Source organism: Teleopsis dalmanni, chromosome 1 (assembly GCF_002237135.1).
Source record: "Teleopsis dalmanni isolate 2A chromosome 1, ASM223713v2, whole genome shotgun sequence".
Lineage (NCBI taxonomy): Eukaryota > Metazoa > Arthropoda > Insecta > Diptera > Diopsidae > Teleopsis > Teleopsis dalmanni.
The window spans coordinates 40123423-40143975 of NC_051846.1; the positions used below are offsets into that span (position 1 = coordinate 40123423).

The 20553-nt window shown below is 27.9% G+C and overlaps 1 protein-coding gene across 1 annotated transcript in view; it reads right to left on the reverse strand.

The window, feature by feature from the left end:
* The window catches only part of LOC119679907 (SCY1-like protein 2), a 38430-nt gene that overhangs the window by 10535 nt on the left and 7342 nt on the right, over nt 1–20553 (reverse strand). Inside the window, exons 4-15 of the mRNA XM_038092500.1 lie at nt 19122–19265; nt 15953–16073; nt 15555–15650; nt 13632–13777; nt 12724–12854; nt 8236–8350; nt 7778–7923; nt 5659–5812; nt 2412–2588; nt 2190–2262; nt 1459–1595; nt 1083–1296 (exon numbers count right to left, since the gene is read on the reverse strand). Coding sequence (XP_037948428.1) covers nt 1083–1296; nt 1459–1595; nt 2190–2262; nt 2412–2588; nt 5659–5812; nt 7778–7923; nt 8236–8350; nt 12724–12854; nt 13632–13777; nt 15555–15650; nt 15953–16073; nt 19122–19265 — 1654 coding nt within the window. The remainder of the gene's footprint in view (nt 1–1082; nt 1297–1458; nt 1596–2189; nt 2263–2411; nt 2589–5658; nt 5813–7777; nt 7924–8235; nt 8351–12723; nt 12855–13631; nt 13778–15554; nt 15651–15952; nt 16074–19121; nt 19266–20553) is intronic.

Here is a 20553-nt window from a genome sequence, read left to right on the forward strand (position 1 = left end):
GTGTTCATTGATCATTCTTATAGTGTTAATACACTTAATATTTGCGGAGTCACAATTTATTTTGTTTGTAATTGTTAATTAATTACTTAATTATTTGATGCAACGAAGTGTAATGGATGCCATTATATTCAGAAAAACGTCTAACTGTTTCTTAATTATTACATTTGCTTAGGTTACATATTTTAATTATTAACATGAGTACATTCTGTTTTCAGGTTTGTGATATTTTGCATGAATTCCAGGCTCTACTTAAGAATAACTGCAGTGCTAGTATGTCAGGAATTATTTTAAGTTGTTTTACTTTAAATTACATTAGTTGCACACTTCTTTCTTCCATTTCTTAATATTATTAAAATTAAATTGTTTTTTAAGAATGTAAATAGCTTTAAATTATCTCAATAAGCTTTCAAAAATAAAATCCTGAAAATTATGGTTGCTTTTAATGTATTGTTGTTTAACATAGTTTTGCTTATTCCGCTCATAAAATTAAATAATTAATAAATGAAATAGCAAATGTAAATGGTTTAACTCATTTATAAAAATATTTAATTTAAAACCATAACATACTGCTTTCGTACTACATGCGTATAAGTCTTACTAAGAAACATGTTATATAAATAATGCAATACTAATTACTTTAAAATACAGTTTATTTAAGTAATTCTCCCCATATGTGATTTTTATCTTAAACAAAAATCTACAATCTGTTAGTACAAAAATTAAGCAATTCTGTTTAAAAAGATGTTGCATATTCATTTGGTTACTTTTGAGAGAGTATTTTGTATATCCATGTTAACAAGTTTACAGATAGCTAGATATATGTAAACTAAATATGCTATAATCCAGGCATGCTGATACCTATTTATATAAGCCACCCCTAAGCTATGCTTCGCAACGTTTAAAACTCACACATTCGAAATATGAAACTCATACATTTTACATTGTAGAAACTCAAGCATAAAAACTAAATATTTGCAATGGAGCTTTTGCCCAAATTACATATTGTTTCCCTTTTGGGTTAGTGCACACTTCAGTGCACACTTGAATGCTGGAATATATGAATATGGATGTGCTTTACATACCTCCTGAATTTTTTCTAGCCATATCTTCTGCACTGGAGGTTTTACGTTGATCAATACGTAAGTTTGGTATATTGAATGGCGGCGCATTCATATTATCCGATGAGAATTGATGCCTTAAGGGACGATGTCGTTCTGGTGATGGAATTGACAGGTTGTCTAATTTCAATTTATTACGTTGTTGACGGTCAATTTGTTCTAACATTTCTTGCAAAACCTGCACATATAAAACAGCATTTAAGTAAGTTGTATGTAGACTTGTTTGTAGTTCATTATTAATTTAATTTAATGACAATAAGTCAATTAGTTTATTACGAATTTATGCATATACAAATATTATCTCATTTTATGTTATAATAGAAATTGCTTATTGACTTACCTCAACTAATAGGCAATATTGTTCGAAATTTAAGCCAGGATTAACAGTGTGTGGTATTAGCAAGGGTAATATATGAATAGCCATTGTTTCAACAGTTAAGCCATATGTCTTGTCAATCAACATTTTGTGGTAAATACCTAAATAAGAATATAAGTAAATATAAGTTAGGTAAATTCCCAATTACAACAGAGTGTGGGAAAACAATATTAAAATAAACTGAAGTTAAAGTTGAAGAATATTTATAATTTAAGTATATGTACTAAAATATTTTTAAAAGTAGTTGATTAAGGAAGAAATTAATAGTTATTTGAAACAACATTCGAATTTAAAACTATTCGCAAATGGAACTTTAGTGCAGGCAGTTGGAAAAATTACATTCCAGCTGCACGGAATATGACAGTGCTTTGAAATGAACTGAGTGTGCAAATTATGCAAAGTCATGCATAGTCAATGCACTAGCGAATATTTTGATATAATTCAAACTGCACTAAACAGTGTTGAGCAGCGGCAAAATGTCACAGGAATGTGACAACTAAAAAGATAAATTAATGCAGCACAGATTTGCCAAAAGTGTTTTTTTCTTTTTACATCGTTTTCAGCGTTTCTACTAACAGCAACTGCATTGTCATATGCCGTTATGGAATTTACTATTTTCACTATATTCACCGGTATATAGGTATATATGGTATAAAGTAAGAATATTGTTGTATATTTGTAGTAAATAAACTTACGCACTGTACGCATCACAATATCTGGATCTGGTATATGTACGTCACCAAGCAATGGCAATACCTCCTCCATAACCTTTTTGAATTAATCGAAAAACATAAATTTTATAAAAGAACTTTCATCATCGAAGAAAATTGTTTCTTTTCTTTACTTCTTTTTTTTTTGTTTTTTGAAAGTTTGTCTATTCTTGTGGGTGTTTTTTTTTATATTTCATGGTAACTCACCTGAGCCTTTTCCAGTTTATCCATAGTACGCTCAATGCATATAAGCACGTTTTGCACTATTTTTGGATCAGCGAGATTCTTTTCAAATACAGATTTTACCTTTGGCAATACCATACGTCGTATTGAAGCCTCCTCTATGTTATCGTAAACGTTTGTAACTGCAACAACGGCTGCACTCTACGCCGTAAGTAGAAGAAAATGTTGGTTAAAGCAAACAAAATGATTTACAATATTGAAAAGCATACAGTAAAATTTGTATGCGTGCATGTGTGCTTATGAATGTGTGTAAATGTATGTGACACTGCACTTAAAGTGCGCTCTGTACTTGCTTTGTTATCATGCAAAATGCACATGTCTACATTCTTATGTCGTACGGTATGGCTCTATCGAGTTATATACAAAGTACTGGCTGTTCTTAAGGTTATTTAAAAGCAAGCTCAGTTTTCAATTAAAGTTTTTATGTGCACACAGAAGAATTAGCAATGCATTTGACAGCTGAAAAATAGTGCGCGTAGTTTAGTTAGTCCAAATGTTGGATAGTGAAAATATTTTATAATTTAATCATTTTAAATTCATATATATGAAATATATGTCCATAATATATAACCTAAATTTTATACAGTTATTTATTTGTTGTTAAATCACGCGAAAACTAACCAAGCGCGTTTAATAAAATATTTATAAAATATTATGTGATGAAGACGTAAGGTATTGTGGCGTTGGTAGGGCGAAAATAAGTTAGGTTAGGTTGGAATGGTGGACTTTGGAATGGAATGCAAATGTTTTCTTTTTTTATAGAAAAAAAATTATTTTAACCGAATTTAAGAAAATTCATGATGGTTTTCGTCATATTTAGAATATTAGAAATATTAAATTTATTTTAAATTAAAATTAATTTCAAATTTTAGTTTTTAAATAAATATAAATATATAATATAAAAATTATAATATGTAGAAAAAATACATTGATAATAGCAAAGACATTAACAACCAGGAGTTAAGAAAATCGATTAGCAAAAATAAAGATGTAAAAATCTATTACGAGACAATGTTTAGTTAATGTTTGGAATAAATAAAATAATAAGGTATATATTTAGAATTTTGAAATTCTAAGTTCTACAAAGTTTTTGTATCTAACACATTTCTACAATAATAAGTCTGTCGATTACTATTAGATAAGATGGTGAAGATATAAGATAAATAACATATCATGTAAAGATAAATCTTAATGTGATTTTATACATGAATAATACAGCTCTCAAAATAATATTATTTTTTTTTAAAATTCTGAGATTAGTAAATGTGATAATCAAAAAACGTAACCACCAATACATGATTCTATAACAACCAATATCTAATCGGTTGCTTCTGTTGTTCTACTGATGTATCATTTATGTATGTTGTACCATTATATTGTAAATGCGTATGAGTATGATGATAAATGAGTGCATGATGATTTTATACGTGACCATGAAAACACTGAAGTTCATTTTATAGATCTTCTAGTCCTTTTCTAGTGGCTTTTCTAAAACTAAATCAAGAATGCAAACAGCTGAATATTAAAAATTTTTATTATATCATACTAGACCAAAAGGTTTTTGTTTAAGACCAAATCAAGTCATTTCTGAAGATACAGGCCATTTAAATGGAATTAATATATACGTAAACTTCAACGTATATATTATTAAACCAAATTATTAAATATATAAGTGAAATAACATATAGCTTAGTAGAGCAACATTTTTTAAAAGTCTTTCTTTTCATTGGCAAAATTAAAAAAGATACTTTTTTTTTCAAAAAAATTGTGAAGTAGTTAACTAAAACTTATGAATATCCCTAAAAGAAATCTTAGAGTACTTATTATTTTTTTTATACTTATCACACTATTTAAATAGTGTAGGAATTGAGTTTTGGTATACGAATATATTTGTAAAACTATAAATAAAGGTTTTCTGGGTAAATATTTCAACTGTATATGGAATGGATCATATTTCTCTATTTTCTATCTTTTGGTATACACAATTTTAAGATTTTAGTTTTAAAACTAATCTGAAACTTCAAAATTGACATGTCCCAAGCAATGAAAACTGCAAAAATTGCTTTAGGTTTATATTTTCAAAACAGCTACGATTTTTGCATAAATATGAAATCAATCGAGTTTTCTTCAATTATTTTTTTGTAAAAAATTTTTACAAACCCATTTTCTATTTACCGCGTACCAGTTAATTGTAATCGCAATTTGATTCTATCCACTACTTTTTGTGACAATAATGCACAAATTTAGGCATAAATACTAAAAGACTTAAGCGAATTTACGCTGTTTGTGTCCAAAAGGCAATGAGTAGCTGATTATAGGAAAATGTTGAAGGTAAGATAAAAAAGTCTTCCGCAAAAAAATATTAGCACGTTAATAAGCTATTGTTTTGAGATACATGAAACTATGTACGAAAATGATAAAGACTAAAAAAAATTTTTTTTTTAACCACCAAAATATCCAAAACTATTTAGGCAGAAAACACATTATGTATCAAATTTAGAGACATTAAAGGACATACGAGTTAAGCTAAATGAAATAGTAATTTCTGAGTCCTTAAAGATTTTATGACAGGAGTTTTTCAGGAAAATTTATTAATATCCTCTGTTTTAGTTATTAGCGAAAACTCACTATTTTTTCTACGTTTTTTTTTACGCACAGAAATCGTTTCTTGTACTTGAGTAGTATAAGCTAAAAACGCTCTATATATATATAGCTTCCCACTCCAAACTAAAACTTGAATTAACAAAATTTAAATTCAATTAAGTTATATTCTCACATTTTATATATATCTATAAATTTTATTGTATATTAATACCTACTTAATTCAATTCTCATTGCCTTCAAAATCAATCAAATGAAATAATAAAAATCTCAAATGCTTTCGAAAAATTTTCTTCTTTTGGTAGAACAAATTTTTCCATACCATTGACGATTTTAAAAGTTTTAAGTCTTTACTTTTTCTATTTTTATTTATTTAAGCATAAAAATTGCTGATGTTGCAAATAGAAAACTTTTCGAAAAACCCACTTTGGGAATAAATTTTCCATGTCAATGTATTTGTAAATATGCTGATGGGCAAATAATACATACTTAACAGGAAACTTACATTGCCTGTACATTTAACAAATTGCTAACAGCTGCAATAACAACAACAGCAACAACAACAGTAACCTCAACAACAATCAAACTTAATTATAATAGAAGTACTCACCTGTACTTGTATTGTTGAGCTTTCAAATGCAAAAAATAACATTGGTATAATATCTGTAGTGACATCCTCCGGTTGTGTCTTTTCCATAATTAAATGTAAATTTTCAAGTAAAGTCACCGTTGCCTGTATGGACTTTGGTGAGCTGAAGATGACTCTAATTAATTAAAAAGAACAAAAATCATTTAAAATGAAACAAGTCCATATTCCAGGTTTTATAGCTAAAACTTAATTGTTTCAAACTAAATATCATGAAGCAGAAGTTTAGATAGTTTTTAAAATCTAGTTTTCGAAAATTATTAAGTACACTAATTAGTACTAACAAGAAAAAAAAAAGAAATATTTTATTCTTTAAAAAATATTTAGTTATATACAAGTTAATTCTCTTGAATAACTATTAAGGGTTTGCAAGGCTCACTACGGTTCAGGTTTACGCCAATGGCCGCAATCCATAATATTCATGGCTATAGGATAAATATGCTACTGTTAACAAAACTATAGTAAAGTAATCTTTGGATGAAGTGTTATGTATATGTCCAGCCATAACAATGACACCGATGCTATGCTTTGGTATAACATAATAACATGACTGGGCGTTTATATTCAAATGTAAATATATATTATATAAATTTAATTTGCAAACGAAGATTTGTGTATTAATAAAAAATTGTAAGTTTATGCAAACATTTTGTCAAAGTCTTTCCAGTATAGCCGTTAGGTACACTGAATAAAATAGTTCAATAGGAATTTATTACAATTTTTAGATTTGAAAATGACCCGAAAATCTTCTACTAATTATATGGAAACCAAAATTATCTCGTGATAATATTTAAACAATAGAACTATGAAAATTGGTTACGGAGAACTTGCTCACAGAAAGCTTGCTTACAGAGAACTTGCTTACACGCAACCCGTAATAGGGCTAGCTACTACGCTAATAAACAGGTTTTTAGCTAGTACCCCTAGCGTCCCTACGGTCTACACGTGTTAATTTGATGTGCATCATTCAGCTTAATACGTAATACTAAACTTGATTTATGTACTATCTTATAGCTGTTAGCTATAAATTAACATTGTTTATTTGTGCTTAAAGATTGGTGATTATTACCATTTAATCATCGGTTAATGCCTGAGAAGGGTTTTTAAAGGTGTTTCATAATATAAAAAAGTTAGATGTGACCTTAACAAGTTAACGCAGAAATGTATATATAAAATTAAAAAAGTATTTAAACAGGATTAACTTTAAAAAGAAGTAATAACAACTTTAAGATTGTAGAGCTTTTACTTTGTAATAAAAACTTTTATTACATCAATAAGAGATATATGGTATGAAAAAGGTATTAGAAATAAAACCCTAAGTCCGTTTGACTTTTTTAAACGCTGACAGGTAAATATTTTGTCCTTACGTAATACAAAAAGTAGTAGGAAATGGATGCTGCGAAGACTATCATGGAATTGATCAAAACGGAAATGAAACAATAAGAAAGAACAAATGAATGTTAAATTCTGTACTGTCATGTGTTGCACTTATACTTGCACAGTTTTTACCTCACTTTGAAGTTGGTTTCTTTATTTCCCTTAATGTCAGCGGGGAAGATAAATAACTGCATCATACACCTTTGGAATCTAAGTTTACCGGGTGTAATGCAGTCCTTAAACTTTGTTTGAACTAACGTTCCTACGTGTAAATATTTGAACTGCTCATGCAATAATGCACAACGCACGGTAAAGTTTTTCATTTTTACACTCAAGTAAAATATTCTATGTAATATGAAAATATGTATTTAAAAGTTTTTACTTCTTGTATGAAGAAAAAATTAAGATTGAAGTATTTTTAAAAATAAATTTAAGTGTTTATTTTTTCCCATTACTTTATGCATTAAATGATTAATGAAATATACTCATGCAAATATTACCACAACTCATTGCCAATAAATGTAGTTCAAAATAAAGATAACTGAGCTAAAATGGCTAACTTAGAGGGGCGGTTATGTTTGCTAATAATAAAAAAAAACATCCATTTAAAATATAAATTATCTTTAAAAGCAAAAATCAATAAAAAAACACAACTTGAAAATATAATCTTAACTATATATATATTATATAAGTTTTATAAACTTACTTCAGTGTTGAAGCCATAACATTTTCATATTCCGTGGGTGTTGCCTCCTGTATTAAAGTGATGACAGGTTGTAAGACAGCTGCAAGCACTTCACCATTGCTAATTTCCGCTTGTAACATTGGCCACACATTCTGCCACCATAATTTCTACAGAATAGATGTGATTTTTAATATTTAATATTCCCGCCAAAAACAAAAAAAAATTGTTAATATTTAAAAAGCTGGGAAAAAACGGCGAATTAAGAGGAAATTGCAAAAAAATATTATGAAAGGAAATCCCAACTGTTCATGGCTGTCACATTGCGCACTTTACCTTAGCATTACTATAGATGGACTTAAAAAATAATATTTTTTTTTTAAATTATTTTTTCTTTAAATTATTTGGTCGTAAAATACAAACGGCGTACAAAATTTACAAAAAACTATGAATCAACAAAGGCAGGTTTCAATTTTACTTACTCTCGGTATGAGCGGCATGGCTTCCATCAACGTATTTTTATAGAAGTGTGATTTTTGTGTAGTATCCTTCATATTTACCACGTCCAGGAACTTTAATGCATTTACGGCTGGATCTCTAGCAGAGTCAAACAAAAGACAAATTATTAATTGTTCTGGCACAGGCAAATGCTTCCATAGTTAATCTTATTTTTTGCAGAAAATAAAATTTATAATGACAATCTAACCAAGCACAACCAACAGACAACAGCAGTTGCAGCAATTTATAATCCTTTCCCGAGCAACACATTTCAGCGCAATTAAATTCAATTATAGTTAAACTTTAATTTTCCTTATAAATTGAGTACTCACGCTTTATTTCATGAAAAATATAATAAGGATTATTTCACAACAAAGTGAATTATTCATTTTTATAAGCATATTTTGTTATTTCACTTTTAGTTTTATGGTAGCAGTCCAACTAATTTCAATATATTTACTATTATTTTTCTTATTATTATAGTAATAAAGATTTTAGGAAAATAATTACTATTATTGTAGATTAAATTATATAGTAAAAGCCTTTTTTGAGGATGGATTAACAAAGGAGAAAAATCAAAATTATGAAAATATCCATAGAAATAGTAATGCTGAAGAGTTACTCGCAGCTAACTTAAATGAAATGAAATTTGAAAGTCTAATTTTCTAGTTTGTATAGATTAGCTACTAGTCTTCGAATTTCATCTACAGTATATTACAATGTTTTTTTTTGATCTGACTAAACTATTGACTTCCAGTGAAAAATAATACATGATGGTAGCATTTTAAAAAAAAAAATTGGAAGACAAAGACGTATACTACTTTATGTTGATTACGGTCTAACCTGCAGCATCGTTGAATGCATATGGGCTTGTGCTAGATAAGTCGAAAAACTTGATAAAATTATGGATTAGATACAAAAAAAAAGCGGATAAGGTAATAAATTTCTATCTAACATTAAGTAACGGTGAAAAATGAAAAAATCCTATCTAATTTAAATGGTGTCTTTTATGAGGAAAAGATTTTGTTAACATCAATCGTTTTCTGTGTCTCTGTTCAGGACTGCAGAGAAGGCCACTTTAATGTCTTGGGGTTCGCTTCTTCACTGGCCTGTAAGAGATAACGAAAGCAGACTTATAGAATCTTCTAAACATCATCTGGAAAACCAAGTGGTTTAAATAATTTAACAAGGTTAGTACACGAAAATAACAAAGGTTACAGCTCGTTTTTCCCAGCAAAATCTTTGAGGGCATCACAATGGGCAATAAATGCCTCTGAATCATATTGATTAATTTGTAAAACATGTGGTAATATATGATGAAATAAAAACCATAGCATTCTACAACAATGCATAGGTAGGTTAAGTTGAAAGTGAGCGTGCAAATGTTACTCCACTTGCGAACATCTATTGTCCATTGTGATCTCCACAATACTCACAAAACTTCCGACAAAATTACAAAAGTCAAAATATTATATATATTTTATTATATTACAGACGTTATGTGACTTGCAGTCTGGATAGACTGCTGGTTCACTAATGTAGATCACATGTTAGGAAATGCTTACATGATAATCTAGTGGAAATGGATCTCATTTGGGGCATGTGTGTTATATTCGTCTTTACGTGCATATAGATTTCATCACATCATATGAACGTATCAGTAAATTTACGGAATAATTTAATGAGGAATTGATTGTTGTTTAGTTTTTCATTAGTCTATGTTGTAAAAATAAATATGCCTATATACAAAAAATTATACAAAACTTTTTGTGTATCCATAATCCATTCGGACTGTGGATGTAAATCCTTAATATTACTTTTCCCCGAATATGCTGGAGTCTACCGCATATCCGAATTCTACTGAATATATTAAAAATACATACTAAACATTCTTTTAGGACTATCAATATTCTTTTTTTCATATAATGGTTGAATCTGATTAACTGAAAAATAACTAATGAAGTAATTTTTAAAAAATCTCTATTAATTTATGACAAGTGTTTACATTTTTGATAAAAGCTGTTTTTATATTGATACATTCCATTAATATTAGTAATACTAATTTGTAGTAATTAATTTTTAATCCTTTATCTAAATTTGAGTTTTTTGAACTTGAATTTCTGAGTGCCAATAATAACTCGAAATTTTAATCTTGAAAGACTTGTCAACTCATGATTTTTAAAAAGAATTTAAGCAAATAAATATGTTTAACTTGCAACAATTTATTTTACTATAAAATAATGCCATTATTGCAATTTTCTTGTTGTGTTTGTATTACTAACTACATCAAAATATTGTAGTACATTCTTATGATTTAGCAGAACTTTAGCTAATCGTGGACAATAGACAACACCAATTATTTTAATATCCTACGTATGTTAGGTGATGTTCGCAACCTTTTATTTTTTGACCAAGGACCACTATGCTATTTTTGTTTTTAGTAGGAATGACAAAGTTTAAGAATAATTAACTATATGATTAGTTTTGTATGCTTTATTCATATAATTAATTTAATAAGTGCTTAGGTACATTATATACTCTATATTATAGGTGTATAATTACTTGAAATTGATTTTGTACTTATTTTCTAATAAGTGAACTCTCAGTGGATAAACTACAAGGCGGACAATTTTTAACCATCACGCGGACTATCTGTGAAGCATCTGTTTTTTATTTCTAACTTATCCATTTAGATTTTATTTATATTTTTTAATATGGCAATGGGTCCCTTTTTGTTAAATAGTTCAACGTTTAATATTTTTATTATATCCTATATTTCGACTCTCCTCAGAATCACGATTCAACCTAAATTAATATTACTAAAACTATACCTACGTCATCCTCTTTATTCTATCGTCTATATTGCATTTAGAATTTATTTATAACTAATACAAACATTTTTTTTTTGATATAGATACAATAACAATATATATATATATAGATACAATACCTATATAGATTTATAGAACTCTAAATTTTTCTAAATTAAAATCAACAAAAGGATGGCATGTATTGCCAACGAAGTACACTAAAACTGTATTGTATATTTTTTCATTTGCCAACAATGCAACAAAGAATACAATTTTATTTTTAATAAATATAGACACATATTTTCCAGTTGCAAAAAATAAGGAAAATACGTTTTATAAAAATCTTGATTAGATTTCTGAGTGTTGTAACATCAAATCAAATTAATCAAATCGTTTTTCAGCAAAATAATATTGCATGCAAAATGCTTTTATATTGTAAATTGTGCAGTAACAGAAGTTAATACATTTTTTATTAAATTTTGCAAATTGTTTCTCTATTTTCTGCATTGCAATAATTTCCCATTGCGCGTCTACAGTGTCATTCTAAAATGAAATCCTACACAAACCTCTAGGACAATATACTTAACCTTTACGTAAACGTAGAATATCCTATTTCAAGAGCAAAGTAAAATGTTGACAACATTTAAATTATATCCAAAGTGAGTTTAATCTTCCACAAGATGGAAAGCGTAAATATTTACTTCCTTTACATTTTCTTGTACTATTGTGCGGGTGCGGGTGCGGGATGCGAGTGCGGGTGTGGGTGCGTGTGTAGTGCATCCTTATTTTTATATTTCAATGTTAGGATATCTGTGCCGAGTTTCAAGTAATGTCGACTGTCTGATCGTACTTTACTAACAGTAAATCCAACTTTGAATTTTGTTATTGTTATCGTTGTTGTTAGCTAAGCAAACACTATTTAAAGTCAACGCAAGATAAACAACGCTTAAGTGCGTTAAGGATTGAAAGGATTCGCCTGTAGTCCTAAACCGTAACTGTGAAGGAAAAAAAAATGTGAAAATAAATAAACAAAAAGATGGCATATGAAATTCAGTTCAACAGAACAAAAAATTGTTTGTCAATAAAACCTTAACTTCAACTTAACCAGCCAACAAAAATATAGAAAATGTAAATCGTTAAATACAAAGCAAAGGCCATGTCGTATGACGTATAGCGTATAGCGTAAGAACCAATTTATAACGACAACGTCGGTTAAGGCAAATTGATACAAGGAATTGGGTCATGCTGCGATATGCTCAATCGTTTTAGTGCTTAGTGCTTTCTATCCATATTGCAAACTAATATATTAAAGTTGAATTGAAAGTTTTCCTTTACGGCTATTATCACGTTATACCGATTAGGCAGGCATGACGCCTCTGACGTGCTACATCATTCCCTTTGACACCTGCGTGCAACGTGTTGAATCTTAAAAGCCAAAGGAAACGTACTAACATTTTAGGTTTTTGCAATTTTATCTTATCTCAGACATTTGCCATTGCCATTGCGGTTTTCATTGTTAATGTAAGTGTTGTTGCTGTTGCTGTTGCTGTTGTTGTTGATGTTGCTGTTGATTCTATTGTCTGTTGTCTGTTGCTTGTATTATATCTTATTGTTGTTGGTTTTGCTTTTACTCTTGTTATTTGCTATTAGAAAATTACTTACACAAAGTACTTAATCAATTGTAATAGTTGCGCTGGCGGTCTTGCGGTGGGATCACGACTGACTAAACGTGAAGTCGCTTCTTGCAATGGCACTGGCACTCTTGGTAGCATTTTCTGTACGGATTCATCCAACTGCATGCATTGGTTTTTGGTTTACGGTTTTTGTAGCCGTCGTTATTAATGTTGAAATTTTTATTTAAAACACATTTTTGTGGTTGTCATGGTGGGTGCATGATGATGGCACGATAGGCAATAGCATATATATAAAGATAAAAGAAGAAAAAATAAAGAGGATGTCATTTATATTAAATCGTTTTATTCTTGTTTAGTGACAGTATTTACTAAAAATTAATTTAACAAAATTCATGAGTTCATATTAAATCCACTGTAATTGATTTTAAAAGACATCAACAGCTTAATTTAATTATTTCTCTACTTAAAACCATTGTTATTAGTTTTACATGACAGTTTACTCTAGTGATAAATCCAGATAAGAGTATATGATGTTTTTAATGTTTTATACTTATTAATTTTTTTTTTAAGTTTATTTGGATTATTAAATAATATGGAATAAGCCTTAATGCAATATGAAGAAAATGAGTGATTCCAAAACTTGTTACATTTTGATGATTTGGAAGAAATTATTTTTGAAATCTAAGTAATTTCTACGAACTTTTATTTAAATTTAAAACAATAAAAAAAAACTACCAAAACTTTAAACATTTAAAATATTATCTCACTGTATTTAAAATGTTGATGCAAACATGATTGTGGTTAAAAAGACTGAAATACTTATGTTCATCTACCGCATTATTACTCATAAAACTTGTTCAAATTGGCATTAGTTTAACACAAGTCACATATCTTACTATATTATCTATTAAATGTTTAAATATTTTAGAAACTTACCGTTTCTAGTTGTTTCATATAATTGGATGCTGAATTTCCAGCTTGTATAATTGGTCGTCCATTATTGAAAACAGCACAAATAACCAAACCCAAGGAGAACATATCACTCAGTAAACTGCATTTTGAGGTTATTTGTGTTTCTGGTGCTACATTGTGAAATAAATAAATTTAATAACATTATTTAAGTAATTTAATATAAATGTGTGTTTTATTTGTTAGAAATGAGAAAACTTATTTAATATAATACTAGATTTATAAGATATACTAAAATGCATTACTTATGAATTTTGAAGTTTTTGTTTTATTGAGTTAAATATATTATAACATTAATATTGTGGTGAATAAAATAAAAGTATATTAAATTTTTGACTTGAAACTCCATATAGGTTACATTGCACGTATCGATTAAGCTAAACCCATGTAATAAGCTTAGTTACTGTCATATTCAGTAAACGAATATTTGTTTCATAGGAGTACACACAAATTAATAAACTCTACAAATTTAGGGGATAAGAACTAATAATAAAAGAACTAATAATTTCTTTATAATAAGAATGTGGTATTAAACAAATATCGAAATATAATACGACGGAAGGATATATAGGACAAATATATGAATAGTATGCTGCTCTAAAATATACACTAAAGAAATTTAATTCTTGCTCAATTAATTAAAAAGGAGATATTTTAAAACAATTTCTAATTGAGGAAAAAGCAATATAAAACCATGGAAAAAAAACCAATTTGTATTGACATTAATACTTTAAATAAAAAAAAAGGATAAATTGAAATAATTTTTTTTTGTCAAATGTGACGTGTCTTTTGACGAAAAGAAACTAGAAATGTTCGAAATGTGATGAAGAAGCAACAACAAAAATTTCATTAATTTATAGCAATTATGCTGACCATACAATGCTGTTGCGAGCATTGTCAAGAACCCATCATCAGTGATTTTTAGGAAATATAATTCAAAGGAATTTTTTATTTACCATAGTTTAACTCTGTGAATAATTTGTTGGACTTTAAATTTTTAAAGTTTTTTTTTTTTTTCTGCAGTCTTTTCTAATTTGATAGGCATGAATTCTAAGCCTGCACTAGCAGACCAACATATAATATACGGACCTATAAACTAATTAAATAAAAATTCGAATATTTTCTAAGATCACTGATGGTAAATACTTGGCAATACTTGAAACAGTGTTGTGTGTTCAGCCAAATTGCAATAAATTAATCAAATTTTTGTTATTGTTTCTTCATTGCTGTTCGAACCTTTTTAGAATAAATTAATTGCTACACATTAATTAAATATTATATGTAATTATTAATAAATAAAATAAAATTAGTTTTGCAGAAATGCAATTCCAAAAAAAGAGTCAAAAGAATATTTACGACGGTCTTTCTCTTCCACGTGCGATTGCATTAGATTATATTATATTTAATAATTATGATTATCTTCTTATTTTAATTTCTATTTGCATCAAGTGCACTTGTGAGGTTATGACTCTTAAGTGCATGACAAATATCATAACAATAGTTAACGTGATGTAGTTTGGAATAAAGCACAACCAACAGCAAATTAAAGGTTTTATGTAGTTTATCTAGTCATTTTGCTAAATTAACGTTATTCTCAATCCAATTAGTAGAACTATTATTCACTTCGGTAATGGTAATGTTAATGGTCAGTAATGACAAATGATAAAAAATAGTAAAGGTCATAACCACTAATATTTACTATTGAGTGCTTCTAAAATGATTCAAGATTATCGAAGCTACTTAATTTAATTAATTGCAATATTGTTATACGTAAATTTTTGAAATAATAATTTTTTGTGTAATAATGACTTTTATTATTATTGGTATTATAAGTATTAATTGAAACTTAAAAATTTTTTAGACAAATATTAATTTCATTCCACAACTTACCCATAAAATCTAAGTTTGGTTGTGCCATTTTTGAAACTCTGCTACTCCATGGTTGACAAGGTATCGAATCATTTAAATCAGTCTCATTCATTCTTTCTATAACAAAAAATAAGAAAATATAATATAAATTTAATTTAATCAACTTCAAAATATTTCCTTAAGCAAAGCAATTATAAAACTATTTATTGGGTTCGTATTTAAAATTATTAATATAATTACAATATCTTTAACATTTCCCGAAGATATTTTGCTATTTACTTCATAAAATTTCAAGTTTAAAAAGTTTTTCCTGTGGTGTTGCTTTTCTTCAGTTGTTTTAGTTACTTAAAGATGGAATTGTTTTTTTTGTAACACTTGTATCTGTTTTCGGAACAATTGTTCTATTCAGATATACTTACCAATAAATTCCAGACCAGCTAGTTTCCAGGTACCTCGCTTGGTTACTAAAATTGATGATGGACACACATTGCGATGAATTACGTGACCAGAATAGTGTAAATAGGATAAAGCCTCGACTAACTAAAAATACATTGAAGTATAAGCGTGAAATAAATATAGTTAAATTTAGCATTTATACAATTGGTTACATAGTACAGAGGGATAACATTTCAATTAGTTAAGAATGGAGACATTTTGCTTTATATTATTAATGTTTATTATTCGTAATGAGTGGTAATAATGAATGCTAACATTAATTTTAGTTGAAATATGTATAATATCATTACATTTGTTTTATATGTTTTTTTTGTGTGGGAAAGAATTATATATAAGTAATAAAGAAAGAATGTACTGCTCTTAGATTATTTTGATGTGGAAATGGTAAAGTACTAGTTACCATTAGAAACTTCAATTTATGGGGGTGTAGCTATTACTTAGAAATAAATATTTTTGTTTTGGCTTTGTAGAAAGTAGAATTCCACATTAATGCTTTTATATATAGACATTTATTTTAAAAAATAATTTTTTATTGTCATTATTATTAAAAAATAAAAAAGCTGTTTGAAAGAAAATTTGATGCAGTTATTTGTTACTAATACATACTCGTAGATAAATACAAATTCTAAGAATTCTAACTATAAAAAGTAGCAACTATAAATATGATGTTTTGCAACATATCATCCGTGGTTTCATTTTATATTTTTTATTTATATGCGACATTTCTATTAATTTTGTTGCCATTTGGACTTTTCCTTACGACACAATAATGCTCTGTTGTCATGGAAAAGTTTTAGGTGGTTCAAAACAACGTTTGCTTAGTTTTAGTTAGGAGATTAACATGACAAAAACACATATAAACAAGACAAGTCTAAATTTAACTTCAAGATATTCAGCTGTACTAGCTTTTCAATTAACAATCTGTTTCAGCATAGAGTAAGATGTTCTTTTATATAAGAACATCATTAAGCAGTTTGGGGATATGGTCTTCAATTGTGTAATAATGTAAGTGCATCAAATATAAAAATTCTGCAAAGAATTTACTTATATATGTTAAGGGAAATCACATGTTATATCAGAATAACAACATTCACAAAGAAATAAAAGTCCCTATGATAATCAATCAGAATTCGTAATATTGATAAAAATTTGATTTGTGACTTATTTTGTAACTTAAAATCAATTTTATATTATTATATATTATTATTATCGTTACTACTCTTTTTCTATTTCACCTTCTGTTAATTTTGCACCTCCAATTATATATATATAATCACTAAATTATCTATTTATGTAACATGTATCTTTTTATTATTTCTTTACTTTATTATACCTTATTATATATAAGTAAAAGTCCATAAAATAAGACTTATTTATAATGGCAACAATGTGCAGAGAAAACCATCAATAAGCACATACAGGCTATATTACAATGGTATACTAAACAAAGAAGTTGTGATTACAAAAGATACATGTTTTTGTTGGCCACATTACAACATTCTAAAGACTTCAAGATGTTTTTTACCCAAATGCTTCTAAAATACATGAACAACAGGAAAAACATCACCATAATATTAGACAGAAGGTGGTAGAGAACAGTATCAATACCATTATTGTTGACATTGTCTCGTGCACAGATGGCTACAATACTAAACAGGGTTCGTGCTCAAGAATCTACAACTCAGAGAATCAAATATCTATCGATCTCTATACTGGAATTTAAGTGAATTTACACTGGATATCTACATACAGTGTTCTCGATGAGGTGGCGAACAAATTTGCTAAAGAATCTATCTCAAGGCAAACACATGGCCCGAAGCCAATTCTGAGTGTCAGTAAAAATCACTTCAAAGGCCTAGCTAAATTGAACTATAGTAGCCATTCCAAGCACAAATGGTCTAACGAGTGAACATCCAGTTGCATCAAGTTCTTCTTTACAAAATAAAATCAGCAGATAACTGGTTAACACTTTTTGAACAAGCATAAAGTTCGGTTAAAACTGTCATATATCAAATGCAGACTATGCATAAAAGACATAGAAATATGGCTTACACATTCTTGAAGAAAGCTCGACTTTTACAGTACAGCAAGTGGTTCAAAGTATTGAATCACGAATGAGAGTGACCAAACATCGACATAAAAACCATTCAGGGTTTTTTGGATATAGCTGAAGTGAAAGAAATCCTTTAGTTACTTAAGAAAGATATTAACATTTGTTGCCAATAAATATTAGAGCCCATACAACAACTGAACTATGCTACTACGTATTTCAATAGTCAATTAATATAATCTGAAATTTAGTTAATATGTTATTCAACACATTATGGATGATAAAAATAATATAAAATTATTTTAAATTGAAATTTTTAATACTACTAAATTAATACAATTCATATATATATAAATTTCTTTAACTCCTAAGTGTACCATAACATATTAAAAATATATTGAATTTATTTAAAAATGCCTTTATTATTTATTTATGATTTGATCCCAATTAATATTATTTTTTGGTTAACACATAAAATTCTTTCCATTTAATTTATTTTCTTATCTTTGAAATAAATAGAAACACTATCACCAATGTGCTTTTAAGATAATCTTTTTGTGTGCAGCCAAAAAACTCTTCCAAACTGTAATAATTATTTTTAAATCTTTCTCAAAACATCGACTGGTGTTAGAATTTAGTAGACAATTTAAAAGTGCTTAATTAAATCCAAAATACCATAAACAACGAAACACTCAGCTATTCAGGTCATAAAAATTTGATGCGTGTTCTAAATTTTGTTCTATAAGATGGATTATTCTTAACAAAAATCGTGTATGTCTTCAATTGTTAGAAGCTTGACTTTCACGGAATTAAATCATTTACATTATATATGCATATCACATATGCTATAAAATTGTGTATATACTAATACTTAAACTCATTTACGCATACATTAGAGTCAAATTATAATAAAACCTAATGATACTTACTGGGGTCTTAAAAAAATGTAAAAAATTTTCCAAATACAAATTCACAACAAAAATTTATATTCCGTATATAAACATAAATGCACACATTTTCTTATGTATCATCATATATTTATATACCTTGCTTATACTCGTTTGCATATGAAGAACACGTACCTGTAGAAATCCATATTTTAATTCAATATCAAGAAAATGGTATTCCTTTGCATGCGCTGGTCTTTGTGGTGTTGGGGGCAGCTGTATATTTTGGTTGGTCCCCGTTGTGGGTGGAACGACAAAATTGTCAATTGCTCTCGTTTCCTGTTGAAGTTATAAATGAAAAATATTTGTTATATATATGAATATTTAAGATAAGTATTTTTAAAAATTATAAATTAAATTAAATATAAATTAAATATTATATACAATTATAAATACATATTTTTTTAACTTATATTGTTGTGTTAATTTGCTTAAAATTCTTAAGTATTTATCAATATTAGGTAATAATATTGCATTTATTTATTAAACACCTAATTCAAAATATATATTTTAGATAAATAATTAAAAATTTGATAGAAACACACTTCTTATTATATTAATTACCGATATTTCTCTAATAATGTTATTCGTGTTTAATCAAAAGCATAGCATAGATTGGTTTTCATTTGAAGTGGCGGTATTGTCTACCAAAACCCACTTTAGTATAAATAATGACTCGTTATGTTACATTAATAAATTCATATCCGGTGTTCATATCCCAAACCAAGAGGTCTACAACAAAAGGTATAAATACTTATCCATCAACTCTGTCAGATGGATAAGAAAAGTGGCTTCAATGATTTTTCAGCTGGCCAAAGATTGGAACTAATTCCTTAGGTAAAACACAGCTTCCGAAAGGATCCTACAAATGTTTTGGTTTTCCGCTTAAATGTAGTTTAGTTAGAGTGATTTCTGCCCCAAACTTTTCGAAATTGTTGTTTTTTGTTTATGTGATTTCGATTCGCAGCTCCTTAAGTTTCATTATAATGTATTAAAGTTCAAAACACAAGTAATAAAAAACTTAAAACTTAAGCGAAGAAACTTGGATCAAAACATAAAGTCATTGCTTCTAGTTTGGTAGGTTTAAATTTCTAAGTCTAGTACTTGTAGTCCAACTACTATACACGGACTTAAAAAATAAACAAATATTCTTATATACCATTGATGATTGTATTTGCAATATATGAAACTAAGTCACAGTAGTAACAACAGTAACTATCGTCAATATCAGAAATATTAGAACAAATAATCAATATTTATCTGTAATGTGAGCTATATATTTGTCATTCTTTTACAAATCGGACACCTTGTTGACCTCATCATCTCCAATTAGGCTACAATTTTTTTTATGTGCTCTTTTTATAAAACAAGAAGATCTGTATCTCTGAAAAAAATTTTGATTTCTTTTTCCTAGGAGATATGAACCTATGAGATTTTACCAATTAGCATTATAGACGCATTCTTAAACGGTCATGTCTCACGTTATTTAAATGGTAGAAACTTGATTTATGACATTTTAAAGATAATTGTTTGAACTTTTAAGATATGATTTAAATAATTAAGATTG